This window comes from Thermobia domestica, chromosome 2 (genome assembly GCF_964235325.1).
Source record: "Thermobia domestica chromosome 2, izTheDome1.hap1.1, whole genome shotgun sequence".
Classification (NCBI taxonomy): Eukaryota; Metazoa; Arthropoda; class Insecta; order Zygentoma; family Lepismatidae; genus Thermobia; species Thermobia domestica.
This window is the reverse complement of record NC_137455.1, coordinates 119,389,970-119,417,843: the sequence shown is the minus strand read 5'-3', so window position 1 is coordinate 119,417,843 and position 27,874 is coordinate 119,389,970. Positions and strand designations below refer to the sequence as shown.

The 27,874-nt window shown below is 36.8% G+C and overlaps 1 protein-coding gene across 1 annotated transcript; it reads right to left on the bottom strand.

Moving 5' to 3' along the window:
* Positions 1-94: 94 nt before the first annotated feature.
* LOC145675092 (uncharacterized) lies at positions 95-27,164 on the bottom strand. Its single transcript, XM_081745463.1, has 3 exons — positions 26,986-27,164; positions 7,535-7,720; positions 95-1,370 (listed from the first exon to the last, which is right to left on the bottom strand). Exons 1-3 carry the CDS (start codon positions 27,032-27,034, stop codon positions 1,015-1,017), a joined length of 591 nt encoding a protein of 196 aa, XP_081601589.1. The 5' UTR covers positions 27,035-27,164; the 3' UTR covers positions 95-1,014.
* Positions 27,165-27,874: the final 710 nt, after the last annotated feature.

The window sequence follows — 27,874 nt, the reverse complement described above, 5'->3', positions numbered from 1 at the left end:
TAAGGGTGAATTTTAGATCGTGAATCGCAGCCTTACTTCAGTCCCGTCTGAGACAGGCTTTATCGTTAATGTAACTTTTCTGAAGGATCTGGCATCTGACACTGAGAAATGTATCGGAGGAATATGCAAGTGAATATCTGTGTAACAAACCTTTTCAACTCTTTTCCAGTTTTTCATGTATCATTTTCACGTGAGAAGGGGTTTTAGCCTTCCTGTCCTTTCTCTACTTGTAAAATAGTTCCGCCTAGCTATGCTAGATAAATGGGCGGCAACATATTTCTAACAGAATACACAGACAATGCTGTAAATAAATATATATAATATGAACATCAAAATGTCAAGCTTGTTTTACATATACATAATGAAACTTAGTGTAAATTCAAGAGATTTTTATCTCCTCTGTTGTTGCTGTTCATGAGTTGACATAACCGTATTTTTATTTTATATACACTGAAAGAAATAATAAAACTATTCAATTCTGATCAACGAAAACAAATAATTAACATAAAATTTATGAAATTATGGAGTTGTGCTTTTTCTTGATCAATTTTGTACATTTTGTTGAGTCAAATTCTCTTACCAAATTATCAGGTTAATAAAGTCCTGATACTTAATCTATGTCAGATCATTAAATGAATCTATTGTGTGCTTCCTAATGAACAATGAAATACACGAAAGAGTTACCCATCAATTTGCAATAAAAGAACTCAAGTAAGTGGTGGTGTATTCGTTGTTTATAATATAATCTGTTCTTTTGATGGTAATATTTCCTATGATAGTAAGTAATATTTCCCACGTAAGTTTACATTGACGTACCCAATAGGAATGTAAAAGTAAGTGATCTCATAATATTTATCAAAATATTAGTAGAACTAGGAAGAGCTAACTTTTCCACGTTTCTGTACTTCTTTTCTCGACATTCGTTTTGGTGTAAGAATCCAGTTCCTGAAATAATTTTAACATTTCATTCACTTTTTTGTGTTTATTTTTGGTGCTTTAAATGCAATTGTTGTACTAGTGTTTCATAATGTTCTTCTTTTTATATATTGCAATGAAGTCTTTTGTTTCCCTTATTTCTTGATAACTAGTGAGTTCCCAGTTCTGGTGATCTTGAATTTGGAATGGTTCTGGATTGCAGTGTGTTCCTCTGCCCTCACCTGGTCCAATTATGATTAAACAATAACCTGGGTAGTGCTCCAGATATCTGTTAAACACATGTTCGTTGTTGAAGTAACAAAATAGGAGAGCAGAGTCTTGTTCGATATTCATTATTTCGTCACGATTAACAAAGTAAAGTGGCAAAAATGTAGGAGGAGCATATTTGGAATTCCACCAGCCAGGGTCAACTTCTACCCCTGTTACTCGGAGACCTGTCAAGAAGAAAGTATTTCAGTTATATTGAAAACAAATATCAATAAACACAGTGTGAACGAACGACTTCTAAATTGTGGCAATTCATTGTTGAAGGCAGAAGATTATCACTTCCGAATAACGAACATGGAACTTATTCTTGAAACTTAAGGGTTCGTATGTATATTAGCTGAAATATTCATTCTTCGCATGAGTCAGATAAAATATCTATGTAAACAAACTGAACAACGAAAGAAAAAAATATCGGTCATTTTCTACTATTACATATCCCATTGAACTCCCTCTTGATACCCCCTGGTTCGGATTTTGAAAATGCCTCTGGGCCCCAGCCGATGGAGGCAGTATTCGGAAGTCGACGAATATAGGAGTATCAGCATTCATCTCAGCTACCGCGAAAACTATGTATTTGACACTAATATAGGTCATTTTGAATTGTTTTTACATGTATCGTATCCCCCTCCCCCCACCGGTGACCTCCATACAATGGTAGCTGAATTTGAAAGTCATCGTTAATGGAAGTGTCACCATTGATGTCAGCGACCGCGAAAACTATGGATTTGACACTAATATCGGTCATTTTGGATTACTTTTACCTGTCGTTATCCCTCCCCGGTGATCCCGGCCCGCAGCCGAATGGGGTGAATTTGGTAATGCGATCCGAGTCTCACCATTGATCTTAGCGACCGCAAAAACTATGAATTCGACACTAATATCGGTCATTTTCTGCTACTTTTACATGTCCCGGTAAACGACCCACTCTGAGACATTCCTGGTTCAAATTTTGAATAAAACGCTTCGTCTTGGTCTGGGGCTTCGTATGGTCCCCAGGCCGCACACAGACACAAACTCTTTTATTTATATTGATCTCTCTCTCTCTCTCTCTCTCTCTCTCTCTCTCTCTCTATATATATATATATATATATATATATATATATATATATATATATATATATATATATATATATATATATATATATATAAACTTTTTATTTTTAAACTAATAAATAAGAAACCTCGATATTTTGTACGGCACAAATATCATCAGCTGGGACTATTTGACATACTCTGCAACACCACCAGACTAACAGTGTTGTCAACCCAACATAAAGCTGTATTTTTTCAAATGTCACTACATCAGATTATTTTTTCAAATCAACATCTTAATTAAAAGCTTACAACATTTATTAATTAGTGTTACAACTAAGGATGCTACAATATCACAAACACCAAAAATTTTGGAGGCCTCTGCGTTACACATCTAAAGTACCTTCGTATGATCATGATATGAGGATATTAAGTAAATAGGACCAAAGTCACAATAAATTGAAATTTTGACTTCTTCAAAAGGTTTTACTTCGAAAAAAAAAATGTTTATACAATTATCACGTCAAATTACATCGATGGTTTTCAATAGTCTTAAGATCATAATGCCGTTTACATCACTTTAACCGTTACGGAGATATGAAAAAATGTGGTAAAGTTTGCAACAGTGCTTAAAATTATGTAATTGCGAGAACTTAATTGAACTACCAAAAGCGCTGTTGCTGTAGTGTTATACAAAGAAAAGCAACAACTTATAAAATTTCTCACAAATACATCATTTTAAGCAGTAGAACAATCGCTATCCATGTAAATAATAAAGTTGTGCGATTGGCGTCACCATGAAGGAAATGTTACCATAGATTCAGAATTAACAGTAGTCTTTGAACCCTATAATCTTGAAAGAAGAAAACAAGATCAAAAGCTATTCTTTGTGTTGGTTGTTTCGTGTCAGTAATGTGTAAGATAGCGGGAAGATAATAATGTGGAACATGGTTTCTTACAAATTCAACTGGCTTACGTTATCAACATTCACTGGAGTGGGGGAATTCACTACTAGAAGACCACACGGATAGAACACTTGTTATGTTCTGTTCTTTAGACACTTTTGGTTTCCTCTTTTTATAGCACTATGGCTTTGGTAGAGCGTTCATCTCTGGTGCGTGGGGTCCCTGGTTCGATCATAGCTGGCGTCAATGGGCTTTGAGGTTGATAAACACCGTGTTCTTGAGTTTTGTTGGGGTTCTTCCGTTTCTCTCACTTTATTCATTGCACCATTTTCATTCATTTTTCATCACTGTCTCCTTTTGCCAGTAGAGATAACCGTGGGACATAGAACTGAAAGTTTTCATTTTCGTCTTTTGTACGTTTTCATTTTGCACTGGCTGTAACTGAGGCTCGAGCCAACAGGTGATTTTGAAATTACTTGTGGGCTAACAATTTTAAATTTCAAGCAGTCGGGCGAGGAATCAGGTGTCAGGACCGTTTATAAGTATCTGAAAACTTCCTGGATCTGTCATTGGGGGATCTCTTCTTTACTCTGCTTATCGGTTACAGCTCACTGAAGAGATCCAGTTTTGATAAGCAGCTAGTGAAGACTCATCTTGTAAATTAATAGCTGGATTTGACGGAGGATTCTCTAAGACCATTGGTTAGGCAGTAGAAACTATTGATAATTGTAAATCGTATGAGGAAGAACAGTAACTAGGGGAAGTCGGCATCTACCACTGAAAAGTTCAGTTATATGAATTCATTGGCTGCAGAAGTAGAAATTACTTGGGGTATAACTTTCCTTGGACAGGCGCCTGCAACACCGGTAAGCGCCAGGCAAATAAAACACGTAGGATGTTGACCTTGATAGATAACACTAGCACGAAACGACGAACTATAATTTTGGAGGTAATATGTTTCTCTAAAATCATTTACATAAGTCTATTGCCATTTTGAACTGAAAAAGGTAGCATATTGGACATTTCTTCCGTGATATTTACCGCTTGCCCATGTGGTTGAATGACTGCGCTGAGTTCATCGTTAATGATTTCCACTGGAAGATCCAAAATGTGAACACGGATATATGTGTATAACAGCACTGAACAGCTGTACTTATGCTGCTATGTTCCTGCTAAAAGTTCATGGTTTCTGGGTGCTAACGAAGAAAAGTACCCGTGTTATCTTGACATTTAAACTTAAAAGATAAGCTACAGTGATTGTGGAGTTCAATAGTTGCATATCTTAATTTTGTAATTTTAATTCGTTAGTTAACCAAGCCTGGATCCTAGAGACACTTGGCCTGATATTTTATTACATCTTATCAAATGACGGTACTTTAACCTAAAGTATTCATTTAAAGTGGTACGAAACTAAAGGGACACAAAGACTGATATGCACTAGACTGAAATGTGAATAAGTCCTGAGAAGTTGCACTGAGTGACAGCTTAATACGTAAATCGGAGCACGAAGTTCGTCTACCCAAACGTAGATGCAAGCTTGCAGCGGATCTCCAGCAAGGTGCACCGCGTCTCACAACGAACTGCTACGGAGGAACGTAATAGTCATAATTTTCACCTTTGAAAGTGACACTTGTCATTTGGACATTTTAGCCGCACCAATCCAATATTAATAACATATCTTCGATACCTTAACATTTCATTTTTAGTTCGGTTGAGTTCATTTAGGTTTTTTCTCCCCGACATCATATTCACACCTTAACGCTGGATCAAAATTAATTAGCTCCCATCGGGAATCGGTTCCGCGGTCACAAACTTTAGCCAGCTGGCCACAGAGGGGCATAAGTTTTCAGTTTCGATTTTCTTAGGCATGTTGCGAATAGGCATTTTAAAAACACATTTTAGAAAAAGAATAGATACGGAAAATATTGTAATCCATAACCCAAGAAATTTAATGAAATGTTGAGAATATATCACACTAGGGGGGGAAAAAGTTGCTTATGACATGTTGTTGTAGTCTTTTAATATCAATGTTTCACACTGCTATCTGTTTTAGAATAGTATAGTTCTAGCTCATATTTCTACTATCCTTTCGAAGTGCTCTTGTTCCGCACACTTAAACCTGGAAAATTTATGTATTAAGCATATAAATCATGCTTTTCTCCTCAGCCAAACTTGTGATTCTGATCGCACTTCTTGCTTAGTATACTTTCCCAAGGAAAGATTTTTTAACATGTTGAAAATTTTAAAAGCTTAACTACAGTAATTTGTCATCGGCTGCTTTGGAAACGACAATTTATTCTATGCATTGTTTGTATAACACCTTTGGTACTAAGTTTGCAAGTGGTTTTGTATAATGAGTCGTGCCTGTGCTTCTGACTCATTCTTTGTCTCTGGTTATCTGAATTCTAAGTTGCAATGAGGTGGCAGGAGAAGCAAGCATACAAAAGCTGTTACAAGTCTGTGCTGAGTAGATACGTAGACTAAGAGAAGAACTTAACAAAAGTTATTTTATTATTATAGTATTATACAGAGTATTGCCAAAATACTATGCGAGTTTATAGTCTTTCACTCTATTCACTTACCCACGGGGATTGCGTTAAATGAGCTTCCTACTTTCTGCCATACGTTTAGATTTTCTAACCGTAGCGCGTCGCTCTGAGCCTCAAAAGAAAAGTTTTTCTGTATGTTTCCATTTTTGCATACGAAATGATTACAGAAGCTAATATATGTTTGGAAGACATTCTAGACACTAGTTTTAAACCAATAGGAGTAAACCATTTTACTCCTTTCCGTCCCTTACCCATTTTCTTTAATATAAATTCTGACTTTCTTTTCTCTACTACGAAAATCCATCGAAAGCGCGATTGCCAGGATTCATTCAATTCAGATTAATTTTATTATTTTTTAATACTTTTGAAAGTATTTTCACACAATAATGCTTTCTATCATCTTCATTTACTATGCCCTCAACTTAGGCAAAAGTGGGAGGAAAAATGTAATAAATGCGAAAAATCGTGAACTACAATATACGGGCAAGATTTAATGAGCATGAGTGTACTTTGCCTTACACTGTAAAGGTATTCAAAAGTTGTGGTCACTTCGGACACTATTTTCTCATGGATACAATTTTTGGGGTGAGGCTCAAAAAAGCTCGGAAGCCGAGAAATAGGGCTTCCCAAATGTACACACACATTTGATATTCTCATATCTAGCTTCATTATATTCATCTGAATGTCAGTAGATGCTCTAGACGCTTGGGAACATATTACAAGTAGAGATACTGAAGTTCAGATTCATGTAATCGATGTAATTTTTTAATTGACAGTATAAAATCGAGTATATTTTTCTTTTGGTTTGTTTATAAAATTCAAACAAAAAAATAGCATTAATATTTTAGGAAAATTAACGTTTTTCCTAAGAAGACAGTCTCTTCAAATGTATGCAATCACTTCTAGAGTGAAAATAATTTCTTCAGAAAAATAACATGATTATAAGAAACGTCACACGAAAATGAACTCTGAATCAATATGTGGTTGGTGCTAATTAGTAACAATGAACAACGGTGAAAGTAAACTGCTTTATGTATATTAAAGAAAAAGATACCACGGAATTAAAGATTTTTCTTCGATAGAGGGAATTAAGTTCAGAAGAATCCTCGCAGGACAATTAAATAAAATCTCGCCAACTTGCTAATTCATAGCAGTGAAGCAAGTTGAAAGTGATATTTAAAATTGTCTTCCGACAATAAGTTTTCTTTTCAATTCTGAAAATTATTTTACCATCCAATCCGTCGATGAAAATACAATATGTAGATGCTTCTCTCTCTATCAGAAAAATGGAAAAAGGTCATTAACGCATATGGAAGCTAGTGTATATAATCGTTTGATTGAATTCTAAAGTTAAAAGTTTAAATAATTATTTATTATCCAAAATCTGATTTAAAATATTTGTTATTCGAAAACTGATTTGAATAATTTTCGAATAATGACTTGAACAATTATTTGTTATTCGAATAGTGAAGATATAATAAATATGATAATTACAGGCTATAAGATATTCGGCGGATATTTTGACGGTGGTGAATGTCTTATTTGTGTTGATCATTTGTTAGTTGCCAGTTTAGTTTCAGTGGTGGTCAAATTTATATCATATCGTATATGTTTTTTCGTGAAAATATATAGTAAATATGGTGATATTAACATGATATTTAGAAGGTATATTGGGGACATTATGAAGGACTTATTTGTGTTAAATTTGGTATTGGTTGCTTTTATAGGTTCATTGGTGGCCACAGAAATGTCGTGGTCAGTAAATTAGACACAACTTACGTTTTAATTCGCTATGAGAGGAAAAAGAATCAAAAACAACCTGAAAAGGAAGTGTAATATATTTACCTGTAGCTTTCTGCAAAAGCCATTCAAAAAGACCACTGCCACATCCAATGCTCACTATATGGTTAAGATTACATTTCCTTACTTGATTCTCTATATATTTCAAATTTTCTTCTGACGGGCGAATCCATATGAATTTCACTTCATAATATCCATCATTATACATTTCTAGTATTTCTTTCCATTTCCCTATAAATAATAAAATGATACTGCTTCAACTATTTCTGTTGTATAAGTTGCCAATATATTATAGGAAGGAATAACGTTTAATACATTTAAAAACTGACATTCCAACAGGCAATATTTTGATTAGAAATCAGCGTGACGGTATTCGTTACTTTGACGATGTTATTATTATAGGTTCTATTAATATTCATTCATTTAAATTATTTAAATAATTATATAAATTATCAGGATTATTTATTATCTTTCATGAAAATTCATCGTGGATGCACAGTAGAAAAAGAAAAATCCACCTTACTGACGTTTCTGATACGATTCACAACACTAATTTCTAACAAGATGTCAAAATTACTTGCTTCAAGAATTGTGAACTGTCTGTTGCTGTGCGAGGTGAAATCATAGGGCGATAGGGATTTGGACTGCGATGAGAAAACAATCAAGAAATGGATTCAACGACATGAAGAAGGTGGTGAATGGTTCACATCTTGGCCAAGAAATGAGAGGCCTGAAGTCACAACGGTCGCTCAAAATCAAGCGTTAGTTACAGAAGTAAGAAATAGACCTCTACGCCACACGTCTATCCTTTTGGACAAAGCCTAGGAATATAATTGTTCTCACGAAACAATAAGGAAAATATTATTGGAGGAGGCTAATCTACACTGTTGAAAACCCGCTATGAAGACTATCCTCATTGAAATTAGCAAGGGAATGGGCACAGAACATAACCCGATCATATTGGGACTTAGTCATCTGAACCGACGAGAAGGTTCTCAAGTCTAATCAGCAAGACAGAGTTATATTGTACAGATTATGCGGAGCCAGGTATGCCGAACAAAATATTATCAGAACTTAATGTTCAGGACGAATATCAGCAAAATTCTGGGGATATACGTATGACAGTTACTGGTCCTGAAGATTTGGTTACAGTTTCTGGAAGAAGGCACAGCAGTGTTTACGTTAATATCCTCGACATTACGTCATTGCCTTCCAGTGGTGGCGATAAGGGCCCTGCAGACCCCGCGGTGCGGGGGCGGACCTGAGGGGGCCCCTACAAAGTACGCTCAGTAAGGCACCTTTTACATGTCATTTGTAATTTTAATGCATTTTGAAAGCGTCTCTCCACAGCCTATATCTAATTCTAACAGTTTCACTAAATTAAATAATGAAGTAATAATTAGAATTAAATAATGAGGTATGACTGAACATGAATGCCAGGTTGCTCTTTGCGACTTTCCAAAGATTTTATTTTCCAGTGTAACATTTTTATTAGTCTATTATGCCATATTTTCGTTATCGTGTATCTTAGACTACAATTACCGTGTATTATAATAAATTGTAGTGTAGTTAGCAACATCATCAACCCCTTGTAAAATTTACAACAGGCTCTCTGATTTACTCATACATTTGCTGCCAGTCCTCCAAACCATCTTATCAGCTGCGGCAAAAACAACTTTAGATTGTTAAGCTGGAGGAGGACAGGGAGGGAGAGAGAACGTGAGCCTTCAACAAAGCTGTATTTGTAAAATTTAAGTTGATGCCACAAATTCTCAAACAGTTCAGAAATTGCCTTTTTTTTCTATCTCAGACGTTTGCAATCGGATACTTAATTTTATCAGTTATTAACAGCGAAACAATTGAGACTCATTCATCGAGGCTTGTACAGCGGGGGACACTTCTAAATGGTACAGCCATATGGAGATTTACGGCTAAGGTGTACCATTTAGAAGTGTCCCCCGCTGTACTTTCGAAGTGTATTGTTACATAATTTTGAACGGAGTCTTTTAGATTTTCATCAGAAACAGAACTTTGCCTGTACTGTTTTGTACAGTACAATATATATTTTGAAATTGTCAAAAATGTTTTATTCAAGTATGTCTGAAAAACGCAAGTATTTAAGCGGGGCTCAGAAACGTAAGCTTAATCAGGAGGAGGAGCCCAGCAAACGATTACGAAAAATCGATGCAGTTTTCTTACCAACAACAAAAACTTCGACATTGACAGACAGTGGTAAAGCGTTTTCTTCTAGTAATTCTTCGCAGCAAAATACTGAAGATATAGTGACTTCAAGCTGCAGAAATAACGAGTAAGTGTGTGTTTCCGCAAATGATAGTGTGAGTGGTGCGTCAATTTCAGGCGCAAGTCTTGAAAATGAAAAGTTTTTCGAAACCTGTTACTAGGGATAGATTAACCGGCAGTGATAGATGTTTATATCAAGAATCACTTACACCAGAAACAAAAAAGAACTATTCTGGCTCTTGTACCATGTAAACCCAAAGGACCTTTCCCGCGAAATCCGCATACTCATCGATCCTTCCGTGAAGAATACTACTTTACTAAAAACAAGAGCTGGACAAAATATAAAGAAAGGCTCTGGTTGTGTTATTCTCCTACTTTAGATACCATCTACTCTGAACCCTGTTGGCTCTTTAATGACTTGAGTGAATGGGGAAATTGTATTATTCGAGACTGGAAAGGACTGAGTAAAAAAAAAAGTTAACGAAAGCAGGAATTCTCAGAAGCTAGTGTAACATATACTGCGTGGAAGAAAAGTGATACAATTGATGTTCGAATAAACGGAGAAAATGGAGAGACATGTTAACACATATTGTTGATATATTGCGGGCTTTGGCGTTGTGTGTGTTTCCATTTCGGGATCACGGAGAAAACAAACACGCAGTTGAATCTTTAAGTGGAAATTTTTCAACATTGTTAATTTGCTTTCAAGATATGACTCATTACTAGCAGCTCATATAACGAACGAGAAAACACGAATTAAATATCTGCATCACGATATTCAGAATCAGATCATAAAGCTGCTGTCAGAATCTGTACTGAATGCAATAACAGCAGAAATAAACCTAACAACCTTTTTTTTTTGTGTGTGTGTGTGTGTGTGTGTGATTGTAGATATTACACAAGATATTTCTAAAAAGGACCAGTAAGGCCTACCGCTCACTGGCGACAAAACAGTTGCGCAACTATCTCGTCGCTGTCGCCTGCAGTCAGCAACTTCACGGAGACAAAACAGTTTTGTTACCATACCCTCGCTCACTGGCGACGGCAACAGAAAAGTTGCCCAGCATTTGATATCACAATTTACATAATCGGCAACCGGAACAGTTCACATAATCGCTGGTTTCGGACATAAAAGAAAACTACCGCCCATTCCAATGGTTAAATAAATAAATTTAAATAAACTTTCGAAGGTAGCGTCAACAGGGGCGTTATTTCAGACTTCACTTGAGGGGGGCAAGAGCACCACAGACATAAGACTTTCACACGTTTTGTACTAGTATATTAGTAGACAATTGATTAAAGTACAGCGTGTTTATAAAAGAACTCCGGGGTTTTAAAAATTCATATCTTATTAACGATAAAAGAGAGCAAAATTTAGTTAATTTCTCTGAAACGACTAGCTCAACAAATTTTAGTCATACTAATTGGAAATGTTTTTATCAACAGGTGGCAGCGCTGCGGAGCGTTGACCTTGAGACGACGTAGCGGCTGCGGTAGTTAGTGAATCAGTGCCGTGCCGTGTGGATTGCGCTTTGCGCTATGGTGGCCAGGACATGGCAAGAGATAGAGTACCGTTACGATGTGTGCCGTGCCACTCACGGGGCTCATATTGAACTTTATTAAATGGTTAAAACAAACGTGAAAATGTAAGCTTTCCAATCATGTATAACACATGTATGTACGTTTTTTTAACTTATTTTGTATCAAAACCCCGGAGGACTCATATTGAACTTTATTAAATGGTTAAAAACAAAACTTGAAAATGTAAGCTTTCCAATCATGTATAACACATGTATGTACGTTTTTTTACTTAATTAAAATATTTTGCCTCAAAACCCCGGAGTTCTTTTATAGACACACTGTATATGTATTCCTCAAACTCTTGGGGAGCAATTGTACCTCCTGCCCCCCCTAAATGACGTCCCTGAACGTCAATGAGTGACAAAAATAACAGCATTGTGTAAGCTAATACGAACGGGAACAATTATTCGAATCAAAAGATAACAAGAATAACGCAAATATAAAACGACTGGAAATAACTAACAGAGCGAAACTAACAAAAGCGGCAATCCGACAACACTGTACAATAACTGTACTCTCAATGTTCTACGTATAGCCATAAAATAAAAATTGGCTTTCTTCGTTCTTCCCGCGTATTCTTCACGTTTTAAAATCGGCCATTTTTATACAGTAGTTTTTTCTTCTTTTTTATATTTGAAATGGAAAGAAACTTGAAAATGATAATTTTATATGTATTTTTTTCTAGTTGTGGGAAATTAATGAAAGTAGTAGTGTGTAGTATGACAGCGATATGTCATTATCGAAAAATGTACCTACCTGTGTTGTTTTTTCTTGGCTGGAAAGCTCATTCTAGTTTCGTATAACAGCGAAACATACTTCCTTCCATAATTTCTTCTTTATATATGTTTCTTCTTTAACGCTGAGCGTTTCTCTATATCCTCAATTAATTTTTCATAGTCCTTATCACTAATTAAAGACATGCTAGTCACTAATCAAAGAATGTATTAGTTTCCATTGCGAACACTTCTTTTCACGCGCTACACGCGGAACGAACTGTTACGTGAAAAAACTTGTAGAAAACATTTATTTTTTACCTTTCTATTTGGAGGTACCTCGGCAACTTTTCTGTCGCCGTCGCCTCAGTGAGCGGACTCCCATAAGACTCAATGCATTTTTAGATGTTGCGCAACTGTTCCGTCGCCGAGCTGTTGCCCTGCTGTCGCCCTGCTTGGCGACACCTCGGCAACTTTTCTGTCGCTGTCGCCTCAGTGAGCGGACTCCCATAAGACTTAATGCATTTAGCCAGAGCAACAAGATAGTTGCCCGACAAAATGTTGCCAGTGAGCGGTAGGCCTTAAGCATTGTCATTAGGTCTGTTATGTTTGAAAACTTACCGGAAGGGCCGTTAAAACTTCATATTAAAGAGTCTTTTTTTTTAGGATTCTGGGAAGTAGCAACCCACGATAGTAGAACATTTGAACAAAAGTGTTAGCGACTCTTGAAGAAAATGGAATAGGCATTAATAGGTACAGAGGCCGGAGTTACGATGGCGCAGCGATTACAGTATGTCTGGTATATAATGGTCTACAAATGAGAATAAAGAAAATAGTTCCTAAAGCGGAGTTTACTCATTGTGCTGCTCACAATGTAAATCTTGTTTTGAATGACTCTGTGTCAAATCAGTGGCGGATCAAGGGGGCAATCCCCCCCGCCAGAAGAGGAAACCTTATTTTATATATATAAATAAAAACCCATTTCAGAGTTTGGAGCTCTTAAAAGTAGCGCTAAGTAGCAGTATTACAACCCACCGCCCCCTTCAGAAGTCCGTCCTGGATCCGCCCGTGTGTCAAATGTTGTTGAGGTTCAGCGATTTGATATTCTTCAAGAATTATACGTTTTTGTCAGTGAAAGTTTGTCCCGTTGGCAAGAATTGAATAAAACAGCCGCAGACAATAAAATGTGTATAGCTTTGAAGAAGTTGTGTGTTACAAGATGGGCATCTCGCTTTGATTGTCTACTGCCATAAGAAATAACTTTCAATCTGTAACGAAATGTTTGAGTAAAGTACAATTGTGGAGGTCGAAAATCCAAGAGCAAGAACAAGCAACGAAAACAACTAGAACATTTTGAGTTCATCTTATTGCTAACCTTACAAAGTAAAATCATGGAAAAGATCAATATAACATCGAAACTACTTCAAAGTGAAAATGCTGACCTTGAAAGAGCTCACATTTTTTTGGAACGAGAGCATGCCAATCTAACATATTTATGAGAAAATTTTCAGAATTCTTGAATGAAGCTTGTGTAATTGCAAAGACCTGAAATATAGAGTGTAACATGAGACAAAATCGTGTACGAAAAGTAAAAACATTTTATAAATTTTTTCTTACTCTACTGTTAAAGATCCATTAAAGATATTCAAAAAATCCGTTTTCAACATTGTGCTTAATATTTTCCTGAGTCACATTAAAAACAAATTCAGTAGCCTGAATGTCATACTTGAACATTTGTCATTTTTGGCACCCAAGTGCTTGAAAGAACTGACTTGTGATCAGATTGCAGAGAAAACTCAAGCTTTCTTTGACAAGTATAAGGACAATATTTCGGGGAATCTCTTAGATCAAGTATTAACACTCCGTTGCTTATTTTTGTCGGAAATATCTACCAAGGAAACAATTCGAGACATTGGCAGCTTTGTTAATTGAAGAAAACAGTTGCTTACTAAGTAGTTTGTGGGACTTGACTACTGCCTTTCAACTCTACCTCACACTTCCTGTCACAACTGCTGCAGCAGAGAGAAGTTTTTCAAAATTAAAAATTATCGAGAATTATATTTATAGTGCACCATGACAAAAGGTAGATTGCGTTCATTTGCCATTTTGAGCACCGAACATTAAAAAAATAAAATAAACCTCAATAATAGACAAATTCTTACTCCTGAAGAATCGAAGGCTTATCGTGTAAACAACTCTTAAAAATGTTGTGTTCTATTGGAAGTGAAATATAGTGATAGTGATGCTTACAACACCGCTCCTTAGTTTTATCATGTATGTTTGTGTGTTGCGTGTTCCAGTGTGACGATACAAGAAGAGTTTCGCTTCCCTTTTATTCTAGAAATGAGAGTACAGGGTTTTCATAAAGTATGGACGGATTTAATTCGCTTATAATTTACATAAAAATGCTCATATTGAAATCAAATAAAGTGCAAACGGTAGCGGAAGGATTAAATTTTTACCTGCAATCTGCATCAGCTCAGTTCATTCACCGCCACACCTCCAACTGGGCGCCATTTACGTCCACACATTCGCGTAGGCGGCGCTGGAATCCACTCACAGAGTTCCTCCGTGTTTGATCCGAAATGCCAGTCACAGACGCCCTGATTTTGTCCTTTAAGTTCTCCAAACCACTTGGCTTCTTTGCATAAACTTCCGCTTTCACATGACCCCAAAGCCAGAAGTCGCAGGGGGTAAGGTCGGGTGATCTTGGCGGCCAAGCGGTCGGGCCACCGCGGCCAATCCATCGGTTAGGGAATTTCTCGTCAAGGAACTGTCTCACCTTGATTGCATAGTGAGAGGGTGCCCCGTCCTGTTGGAACACAATGTCGTTCTGGATTCCACGTGCCTCCAGTTCCGGAATGAGGCAACAACAATTGAAAACAACAATGGATGGAATTTGGTAAGAAACTGACCCTTGCCCTCCCTCTCAACGTGTTCAGAGTTGCCGCTTATCTAACAGTGTTGCCAACTAAAATTTTAATCCTTCCGCTACCGTTTGCACTTTATTTGATTTCATTATGAGCATTTTTATGAAAATTATAAGCAAATTAAATCCGTCCAGACTTTATGAAAACCCTGTACTATATTTTATATGAGTACACAAAAATATTCTACTTTAATTTTCCTCTGTGTGGGCTGTAGTTACAGTATAATCCCGGTTAACCGAAACCCGAATTAACCGAAATAGCTAATCAAAAAAAATGTACTTTTCTGCACGGGAATAATCGCGAGGACGAGAGCGCACTAGGCTATGGTTAATTCATATTATATAAAGATAAACTATTACAGTACTAACTACATATAGATGTACTTAGTCCTAAAAATTTTCATTTAACTTTTAAAAACTAAAAACTAAAACCACTGCCGTAACAGACCTTAAGTCCTAAGCCGGCCTCAACGCCATATGTTAACGACTGGTGGACCTGCATCCACCTAAGTGACGAACAGGTGGTCAGCCCATTGCATCACGCTCCTGCCAGTTTTCCTCACGACGCTGGGCGGACGCCAAAAATGTGGAGTACTCCAGCCAAGGATAGAACCCAGGATGATATGGACATGAATCCAACGCTTTAACTACTAGACTATGGAGCTCCTTAAATTTAACTTTAATAAAGAACATAAGTGTAGCCTACAAAGAGAGTTTTCAGGTTATTTGTTCTTCAAAACATTTCAGATGAATAAAAAATGGCCCCGTAATAGATATCCATGACTTAAAAAAATGTTATCCGAAATAATTCCCCTGCTTTAGTTCGGTTAACCGTGGTTATATTATTATTATTATTATTATTATTATTATTATTATTATTATTATTATTATTATTATTATTATTATTATTCGTAGTAATTGTAATCATATTGGTAATAGTGTTAACATTGTAAAATGGTACAATAGTATAAAAACTGTAAATAAAGTTCAAGTTACACATGGCCTTTTGTTCAGTTTTTGCGGGGGGGGGGGGCGAAGCTCATATCGCCGCCCCTGTTGCCTTCTTTAGAAGTAAAGTTCTCTGAACAGGAAGAGTATGTATTTATGCATGACAACAGTGCTGTTCACACTTCTTGGCAAACACGAGAGTGTCTAAGTGAACATCTGGAGCTAATTTGTATAGGATGGTTCCCTCTATCCCCAGATTTGAACGCAATTGAACATCTGTGAACCTGTATTGTTCAAGAATGTGAAGATAGGAGTCAGGACAGAGACCAAACGTTTCTTCAAACCATGTTATGGAACTGTGGCAACATTTTCCTGATACACCGTCGTATCACTTAGACCGTACGAAGGGTCTGATTAACAATCCGCTTTAATGTTCGGCGAGACCTGTCACTGAGGGTTTTCTTCCCACCATTGTTCCACTTCGTCGATATTGTTTTGCCAAGAGTTTAGCAAGTCGTCATCAATTTGCACACTGTCTCTTGCGACACACCCAACACACTTACCACTTTCGTCACGTTTGCATGGCATAACTGAGCTCCAAACATTTGCCCTCTTTGGAAATCAGAGTCTGTATAATTTACTATACACTATCGTTCTACTGCTCCTTATAAAGTATGGAGTTTGCCCTAATACATCGCTACCTACAGCCCTGAACTTCACTTGACTGTTGGATACAAAGACACCTGATATGTTTCAAATTCCAGGTGTTTTCTTTTGATTAGGATCTGTATACACAAAACTCCTGAAACTATAAGGTAACAAAGAAAGTTCTATCACTTTTATGAAGGTATGTGTTCAATTGGCCCTCAAGGCGAAGGTCAGTTGTTCGTGTGGGTATATCCAACATTCTACCTGGTTGTGGCAGTTCAGTTACACCACAAATTTGCGTAAGGACAGAGTGAACATGGGACCTCCACAGTGCATCGTAAGGGCGTATGCTGTAGGAGTTCAAAGTGGAGTCTAACGCCGCTGCAGCAGGGTGGAAGATATGCCAAGCCTTTGGTGAGTGTATCGTGACTACTTGGACATTGCAGCGGTGTTTTAACAAATTTAAGGACTGTGACGAAACATTCAAAGACACACCATGTGCCGGAAGACCAACACAAGTACAAAATGAATATCTTCAGGCAGCAATTGAGGAACTGGGACTACAATTCAGTGTAAGTGGAGAAACAATTTAGCAGCACCCCCATCAACTTGGGAAACGCTACAAGTTGGGTCGATGGGTCTCACATGATTTGACTCAAGGTCAGAAGGCAATGAGAGCAGACACCTGTGTTTCTTTGCTTTGAGGAAGGATCCATTTCTGGACAGGATGTTGACATATGATTAGAAGTGGGTTCTGTATGAAGCTCCACGGCGCCGTCATCATTGGTTAGCATCCAATGTACCGGTTCCAAAAAGCTGAAACCAGCATTGCACCAGAAGGTTCTCCTGTGTGTTTGGTGGACTGCTCGCGGCATCTTGCATCAGGAACTGCTACCAGCTGGTCAGAGCATTAATGCAACTGTGTACTGTCAGCAGTTGAGCAATATTCAAGAGAAAGTCAAAAATCTGGAGCCCCATTTCTGAATCGCAAAAGGGTCCTTCTGTTATAGGACAACCCTAACAGCAGAAGATGTGCTAGGCATGTGCCATTTAGGTGTCCCAGCTACTTTTTAGGTACCCGACACTTGACACATATGATATTCATGTGCTAAGTATGTACTTCAGGTACCTACAGTTTTAGGTGCTTGTTACACCTAATTGACATTAGCAGCTATATACCACAAATATAGCATTTATATACTTGGCTCAGTTTCGCATTCTAACAATCATTTGTTTTTATGTTGTCACTTGGGACATTCTAAGTGATTGTGTACTAGAAGTAACAAACGCACCAACTTTATTAGATGGCAACTGTCGCCGATTATTTGAAAGTGAATATGGAAGAACCATGAAATAAAACAAATAGACACTCGTCATTTGGCTATAAAATTACATGGCGAGCAGATTTCATCTGATCCCAAACGGTTATCGTCGAATGTACGCGGTTAAAGGAGCACTCTGATTAGCCAAATTCATAGGACCTCAACAATTTATGCCTCTACAAGCGAAGTCCTCTTCATCGTCTCCGTGGCCAAGTCGGAAGAGCACGCGGCTAGTAATCCAAAGGTTAGTAGTTCGCGCTCATCCTCGGGTACATTTTTTTTTTACTTGTTTAAAGTGTTTTCTAGACTCACCTTAATGCAAACACATTACGCATATAGGCGATTTAATATATTATAAGGGAGTAATGTTGTGGTTCATTGACGCTTACGGCATGAAGAACATACCTAGAACACACTAGGCAATTTTCCCAGATACATGTCAGGCATGTGCCTAGGGGAGGACATAGACTGTGAGTATCATTTGCCATCCATGTGATATCTCTCTCAGAGGTACATAGGGCACATACTGGACACATTCCCGTGTATCTGAGGGAACATGATAGGCATATGCTTGCTATGTAATCGTGCTGTTAGGGAACGCTAAGCCACACATGGCTAGGATGATCCGGGACACCATTCTGCTTCTTGGATGAGAAACAGTATTGCATCCGCCATACTCCCGGACATTGCACGTTTGATTAGCACCTGTTCCATTCCTTGGACAATCACTTTAGAGAACGCTAGTTCAAATCCCTAGTAGAGGTACAAAATGCATTTGATACCTTCTTCGCTTCACTACCCACCAAGTTCTACTAGATGGAATCCATGGCCTTCTAGAACGTAGGCAGAAGGTCGTCGATGAGAGGAACTATTTTTTGATTGTCCAGTACGTGTTAGGTGACATATCGATGTTCGAAGGTGCAAAAGCGTCAGAACTTTTTTGGTTACCTTTATATATTAATGCCACAAGTTACATGACATGAACATAGGGAGTCGAATTGAACGGGGAAAACCGCTAATAAGGAACCATCATGCTTTAACACAACACAAATGGTGCCGCGAATATGCAACATGGGCCGTTAATGATTAGACACGTATCATATGGTCGAATGACTCATCGCTCACCTTATTTCAATTCATGGGCGGTGTTTATGAATGGCGAACGCCGACAGAAGCATAAGAACTGCAGTGTTTTCGCCTAACCATAAAGCATTGCGGCTCTGTGATGCTGTGAGCCACAATAGTCTGGTTTCTTAATGGGCCCTATAATTACACTTACCCATCGCATCACTGCCTGTAAGTATATTGCCACTTTTGGGAACCATGTGCATCCTATGGTCCAATTGTTGTTTCTGGGCAATGACATCATATTCTAAGACGATAATGTGATCATTCACACAGCTGGAACTGTTGGGGCGTGGTTTGAGGAACATCAAGATTTAATTGAAAACCTCTTCTAACTCACCCAATTCCGGACCTGAAGACAATTGAACATGTGTGGTCCATTTCGAAGATATGAATCTGGTGTACATTTCTTCATCCTCTCTCACGGAACTGAATGATGCACTGCACGCAAAATGTTGTAATATTCCTCTTTTTACTTTCTCTATTTCACGTCGCATCAGAGCATCTCTAAATGAGAAATATGATGCAATGTCAAATTAATCTGGTAAGTTCCACTTTTTAAGATGTTCCCATTGAATCGGTGGGAATATGCCTATCTTAATCTGGCAAACAGTGGCGGCGGTTGGACGGTAAAAGTGGGGGGGGGGGGTCAAGACATGATCTGAACAATTGTATATCAATGTTAGATTTCCTGATTGTTTCTAATAGTGTTTGATGAAAGGTTGTATAACTAATAGGATACTATCTTTTTTCACTTAAAATACCGTATATCGTATTTCTATTTTATTAAGTAAATTCATAAGAGCAATACACAGTGGCGGCGATTGGACGTTAAAAGTGGGGGGGGGGGCAAGATATGATCTGAATATGTGTATATCAATGTTAGTGTTCCTCGTTGTTTCTAACACTTTGTATGACGAAAAGTTGTATAACTAATAGGATACTATATTTTTCAGTTAAAATACCGTATATCGTGTTTCATATTTAATTAAGTAAATTGACAAGAGTAATTTACTTAATTGCTCACGATTCCTTGCTCATGAACATCTTAAAATTCTGTCTGGAAAATTGTGTGATCAGATTATTTAATAACATTTGTAAAACAAATAAATAGAAAGGATATTATTAATCATACTAATGAATAATAAGGCTTGTTTTGTAGAAGTTATATTGAAACTGGGGATTAATGAACAACTTACATTTTTAACTCCACACTTGCCATTAAATTTATGTTATTACTCTTAGAAAATGAAAGACAGTAAATACTACATGCATATGCTACGACGCAATTATAATATTAATTCCTTTGAATTGCAATTAAAACGCAATTCCTGTAGCTGTTCTTAACTCAAAGGAAGACAAATAACCAATACACTCTTACGCAACGACAAATATTATATGGTACCATTTTTTCTATGAACTAGTAATATATGCAAAAACTTTACATTTCCAAATGCAACTATATACATTAACCATTTTAAATTATGACTTTTTAAAGGTAAATTATTGAATTTCAGTCAATCAGCTACAGCATCATCCCTATCTATCCTAGGATCATGGTTAGTACCTCATTCTCTTCAGAATAGAACAACCTTTCAAACGGTTTCATTTACGTTTTCCTATCATGTCACTAAGGCGGGAAAGTTTGAGGAAAATCTGGATTTTTTCTGATTTTTTCATACTTTGATTCCCTCTGGACCCCCTTTGTTAACGCACAGATCTCAAAATCAACTGGAAAATACGAAGGGGTGTACTAAATGTATATAAAAAAATTCAAGCTTCTATCTTGAAAACTAAGTGCGGGAAAATGTTTACCAATGAGCTAAGAACATTCCCACAATGCCCCAGATGACCCGTATGTAATATAAAATTTTCCTGAGACATCCCTATTTATACTATGATCATTGTTCGTACATCATTCCCTTCAGAATAGAACATACTTTCAAACGATACGACTCACATGTCTCCATTATATACCTGAGGTGGGAAAATCATGAAAAAATGGATTATTTGTTTAAAAAATATTCCTTCTTTGTACTTTTTTGCCCCTCTGTACCCCCTGTTTTAACGCAGAGATCTGAAACAAATCTGAAAAATACTAAGGGGTGTACTAAATGTGTGTGCAAAATTTAAATCTTCTAGCTGCAAAAGAAGCCCGCCAAAAATAATATTTCCACAATAATCCAGATTTCCGTATAAAAAAGGATCTCAGGTAAAAATTCCCTGAGACATCCCTATTTATACTAGGATCATGGTTCGTACATCATTCTTTTTAGAAGAGAACAGCCTTCCAAACGGTACCACTCACATGTCTCCATCATGTATCTGAGGAGGAAAAATCGCGAAAAAAGTGATTTGTTAAAAGTATATCCTTTTTTTTTACCTTTTTGCCCCTCTGTACCCCCCTGTTTTAACGCAGAGATCTGAAACAAATCTGAAAAATACTAAGGGGTGTACTAAATGTGTGTGCAAAATTTAAATCTTCTAGCTGCAAAAGAAGCCCGCCAAAAATAATATTTCTACAATAATCCAGATTCCCGTATAAAAAAGGATCTCAGGTAAAAATTCCCTGAGACATCCCTATTTATACTAGGATCATGGTTCGTACATCATTCTTTTTAGAAGAGAACAGCCTTCCAAACGGTACCACTCACATGTCTCCATCATGTATCTGAGGAGGAAAAATCGCGAAAAAAGTGATTTGTTAAAAATATATCCTTTTTTTTTTTTACCTTTTTGTCCCTCTGGACCCCACTGTTTTATCGCAGAAATCTGAAAATAATCTGGAAAATATTAAGGGATGCACTGAATGTGTGTGCAAAATTTTAATCTTCTAAGTGCAAAAGTAAACCCTGCAAAAAGTAATTAAAAAATCATAAAAATATTTTTAGTTATGACGTCATCACACTAAGTCTCGACGCAGAAAGGCGTGAAAGCATATGTAACATGTTCTACAATGCCTCTAGGCTTCAGAAAAAAACAAGTAAAAAACTTTTTTGGTACTTTCTTAAATCGAATAATGAAAATTCTAGCCTATCACCGAAAAATAGATGATATAATTTAAAAGAGTTAAGTGGTCACTTCAAAAAAGTGGGGGGGGGGCAACTGCCCCCTCTTGCCCCCCCTAATCGCCGCCCATGGCAATACAGGTAGGTATTAACCCTTTATACTCTTAAACAACGAAAGTGTAAGAAGAGATTTGAGTTCTAGTTCATGAACATCTTAAAATTCTGTCTGGAAAATTGTGTGATTAGATTATTTAATAAATTTGCAAAACAAATAAATAGAAGGGACAATATTAATCATAGTAATGAATAATGACGCTTGTTTTGCAGAAGTTATATTGAAACTGGAAATTAATGAACAACTTATACTTCTAATTCCACGCATGTCATTAAATGAATGTTTTTACTCTTAGAAAATGAATTACAGTAAGTGCTGCAAGCATATGCTATGATATTTAAGGAAATATGCAATTGCAATATTAATTGCTTTGAATTATAATTAAAACGCAATTCCTGTAGCTTTCTTAACTCCACGGGAAGACAAATAACCAATATGTACTCACGCAACGGCAAATATATTTCACAATTTTTTCTATGAAAGAGTAATACATACAAAACATTTACCAGGGTCCACATTCTGGAAAATAAGTGAAAGTCAGGGAAAGGTCAGGAAGTAAAAATGTATCAGGTGAAGTCAGGGAAATGGAAGATTGGTCAGGGAAAGTCAGGGAAAAATCGATTTAGGTTCATTGTTCAATTACTGAATTTATAAAATAAATTTGATTTCTTTATTGTTAATGGATGCAAAATCTAGTGTTCTCAATGATGATATTGAGGGAGTCAGTGTTATCTGATATAGTAGTTGAGACTAATTTTCTATGAGAAACACATCGAACTGCATCCTGGCATATTTGCTCAAAAGGGTAGACGCTGTTCTAGAAGAATTGCATGGTGCCAAGAGGATATCTGGACAAGTGGCTGAGAACGCGAAGAAATAGTATCTACAACTCACAGTGAAAGCTCAGACTTAAGAATTTAAGGAACACTCGAGTGAATTCATAGCCAACGACAGAGATTGTATTGGACTTGATGAGTTTTTTACTAAGTCTTAGGAAATGGGAACAACTTTGTTGACTTACGGTCAGTAATGAAATTGTGTCTTATCTTCTTTCACAGAAACGCATTTTTTGAAAGTGGTCTCACAATAATTAAAATTCTCATTGTTGACAACTTACAAGAAGAATCTCTGGTGGCTCAACGGATCATATATGATTCTGTGATGAGAATAGGTGGATCATCAGGATTAATCATTACAAGAAGTGTGATAAATTCAGTGAGAAGTTCAATGAGACAATATCAGGTGTATTTGGAAAAGACAAGAGAAATAAATGCTGGAGATAGGGATGTGCACGAGACGAGTCGAGACAGGATTTTCCTGACAAAATTCGAGTCGAGACACGGCTCTTCCAATAGAAAAATATATATTTTTCGAGTCGAGACATCACTTTTATAGCACATTTTCGAGTCGAGACAGCCATAAATGTTGTCTCGTGCGCATCCCTAGCTGGAGACGAGAAGAGGAGGGAGAAACGGAAGATTCAGCAACAACTAAAGGTGTTGGAGGAAGAAGAAGCGAAAATTAAACTGCGGAGACAACAAGAAGGATATTCAAATCAATGAGAAAAAAACTATGCGAGAAAGGATGGAAACAAATTTCTAAATGAGTTGCATTTAACAACTGCACCAGCAAAAGTATGTGTTACATAATGTGTGTGTATGTTTTTTTTTTTTTAATAATCAGTAAAATCATGTATGAACTGTTTATTACTATAGGCAATATTATAATATTGTAATTGGTATTATAATGTGTATTTTTTCATATCTTAAGTACTCTGTATACTGCACACTTTCGTTTGTAACTTTACAATTTGTGTAATATTTAGGCCTAATCAATATCGGCCTAATGCATATGTTTGTAAATTTACATTCCTTTGGAAAGAAATTGAAAAAAAGAAAGAAACAGAAGCGGAAGAGAAGAAGGCCAACTATGGGGAGTGTGGAGGCTTGAGTTTCTTTCTTTTTTTCTATATTTTTGTGTTATTCAGGGGTCAGGAAAATCTGGAACTTTCGTCATGGAAAGCCAGGGAAAAGTCAGAGATCCTTTCTCCAAATTGTATGGACACCCTGTTTACATTTCCAAATAAAACTATATAAATTAGGGCGTCACTTCAAAAAAGTGGGGGGGCAACTGCCCCCTCTTGCCCCCCTAATCGCCGCCCATGATGGCAAATATGTATTCCTCACATAATATCTTGTTGAAGGAGGGTTAAAACTCGGAAACCCTCTTTGCATATTCCAATTATTGTTACAATGAGTTTACATATGAAAATATTTATTTTCTACTTACAAGTAGATTCTATCAGTGTCCAAGGTGTGAACAGTAAAAAGTAGTTTTGAAAATAATTAAGCCTTCTTCCAGGAAATTTAGTTCGGGTTGGTAAAATAAATTTTATCCGATTTGGAGATCGATAACCATGGTTTGAGAATACATTATTAGGTCTCAAAATAGCAAGTTTCTTTGCCTTTCGCTTTCCTCATTTGGAAAGTCTTTTATTCGTAGAACTAGTTTGAAGATTCGAAGTAGTCACTCTTAGAACAGAAAGAGCCTTCTACCTTTTCATTTGCGACTGATAAGAAGTGAAATGTTTTGTTTTCCTCAAGAATTAAGTATTACGAGATGCTACCCAAAATATCCGACAATGTCATTGTAAAACTCAGAAAACTATATTTACGTCCTAATATCCTCCGTCACCTTCAAAGCTGTCCCCTCTGGCATGTATGCAACGATCCCACGTGTTCCTACTTTTGGAATCTCCTGGAAGTTCGCAGGGTGAAAGGTATTCAGGACCGGTTGCGATTCCACTTGGATGTCTTCAATGGAATTAAAATGTCACCCTTTTATCGAGAGTTTTATCTTCGAGAACAGGTAGAAGTTGCATGGGGCTAGATCAGGTGAGTAGGGAGAGTGGCGAACAGTTGCCATGTTTTTGGCCAGGAACTCCCTCACAACGAGCGAGGTGTGCGCGGGCGCGTTGTTATCAGCATCAGTCTTTCGTTTGCCATAGCTGTGGCCGTTTGCGCCGGACATCTCTCAGTCTCTGCAAAACCTCGCAGTATAATTTCCATAGACATTCTGGCCATGTAGAACAAACTGTTTATGCACAATTCCTCGAATGTCGAAAAAATTATCAGCATCGACTTGATGCTGCTGCGAACTTGTCCAGCTTTTTTCGGCCTTGGAGAAGATGGCGTCTTCCATTCTGATGATTGCTGCTTCGCTTCCGGGTCATAACCATAGACCCAAGATTCATCACCTGTAATGACTTTGGATAAGACGTTTGGACACTCTCGAACTCTTTGTTGCAGCTCAGTGCACGTCTGAACCCTGAGTTTTTTTTTTTTTTTTTTGTCGATGCTGAGAAAGCGAAGGACAAATTTCGGTGCAGTTCATGTTCAGTTCATCGAATAGAATTCGTTGACTTGTATCGTACGACGTGAATCGTCTGCCTTCTGTCTTTGCAAATCATATCACGCACTTTTGTAATCATTTCCGGTGTTGTGCATGTTGACAGTCGACCAGAATGTTTGTCATCTTCCACAGATTCTCGGCATTCTTTGAAACGCTTGAACCACTTAGATATTCCTACTTGACTCTGCACACTCTCACTAAATGCCTCTTTCAGCATACCGTGGGTTTCGGCTGCAGTTTTCTTCAACTTGACACAGAGCTTGATGCAAATACGTTGCTCTTTAACGCCAGCAATTTGACAAATCGCAGAAGGACTGAAAACCGTCTTAACACGGACAACTACAACTCAGAACTGAATGCGCCAAAGATGACGCAACTTCGTGGTGCAGTAGTTAATACTAGTGCTTCGAGACATCTAACGGCGGAATGTCATACTGCTACTAGTTTGACCGGGAAAAAATCTCGGATATTTTGGGTAGCACCTCGTATATGAATTATTTTATTATGTTCTGGATTTTTTTTTTTAAATGAAAGCAGATGTTCCAAAACATTGTTTGTATTTTCTAACGCTGACACCAAGTGGCGGATACACATAGTTTGTTGTCATCGTGAAATAAGTGAGACATAACCATTTCTTCTTTATTTCCTCATAATGAAGACAAGGGAAACTCTTAATCACCTGTGATTCGCCTCAAGGTAAAACGTCACCTTTTCAGCTTTGGACACGAGCTTCAAACTTTTTTTTTTCTTGGACGAAAGAATATATTCCCACTTATCTTTTCCATAAGCATTTCATAACGGATAAATATATGGATATAATTTAAATTTGTGCTCTTTAAACTACAGAAAAGATTTAATCGAACCCATCAATCGTACAGTACACGTAAACTAAACAATTTATGTGCGAAAATGCATTCATCTAATATCAATTTGCGAGATTATAACTTTGAAAATCAAGTGCTTACAATATTAAATAGCAAAAATATTACCAAATCTTAACTTGTGGATACTCAATATTGCTCTTATTTTACAATGACGGACGTGTTATATTTTTGTATAATTAGTCATTAATCTATCCATAATAATAATAATAATAATAATAATAATAATAATAATAATAATAATAATAATAATAATAATAATAATAATAATAATAATAATTATTATTATTATTATTATTATTATTATTATTATTATTATTATTATTATTATTATTATTATTATTATTAATCATATTCAATAATTGACCAGCGGGCCACAAGACAGAGTTAGGCGGGCCGGCTGTTATACATGGCTGCGTGTCAGAGATGCCCCTAAAGTTACACACCCCAAACAACACTACTGTGTTCAGGTTGCATACTGTTCAGTCGGTCTGAATACCCGTCATTTTAATAATAATAATAATAATAATAATAATAATAATAATAATAATAATTTCAAGTAATTATCACTTACCTTCATGAAAAAGCTCTAAAACCTCATCACTTTCATTTCTGCTATCCATTATCACTCACTGCCTTTGTTGGGTTTCACGTGTTTCTTCGGTAAAATTGGCAGCAACACAAGTAGTCAGTCAGCTGTACTCGTACTAATGCCCTTACTCTGTTGAGCTCCTCGGAGAGAAATAGGCACAACAGTGGCTAAAAATAAAAGTTGTACATGGCTTTTCTACTTCTCTTTGCTTGCTTCTTTCCATTCATTCAATGTCGTCATGCGTATTCGGGGACTGTTTATCTATTTTCTAATCACGTAGGTGTTCTAATTTGTGTTCTCAAGAGTCAAATTATTATACACATTTAAAGAAGCACGTATACACTTGAAACAAGAGCTGCTAGCAGTAGATTCGATTCTCGATAGGAATAAGGATGTCTAGGTGGTAGATATGACGTGAAAAGAGAAGTTAAAAAATCAAACAAAAAAAAGCGAGCTATCAATTTCTAAATATCAAACCAAATACAACAATTCAACTCCTTCGAGACTAAATGGCTAGCGCACGTGTCTTCTGCGGAGGAGACCCAGGTTCGATTCCAGGCGGAGTTCATGTGGTTCGGATCCCAATTTAATTTGTATGTTTATGTCTCGTATAACTTCGCTTCTGAAAAGGACTGGCACCAATCCAACAACCCAAATAAAATAGTGTGTTTTGGTTCAGTGTTGGGCAAATTTCAATTGAATTAACAATTAATCTATAAATTTAATTGCAAAGAATCAATTGTAATTAATCAATCGATTGAAAGTAATTGCTGTGGAAAATAATTACAATTAAATTCAGTCATTCAATTGCAATTAAAATTGAGAAATAATTCAATTGCAATTAATTTTCACAGTAATTACTATTAATTTC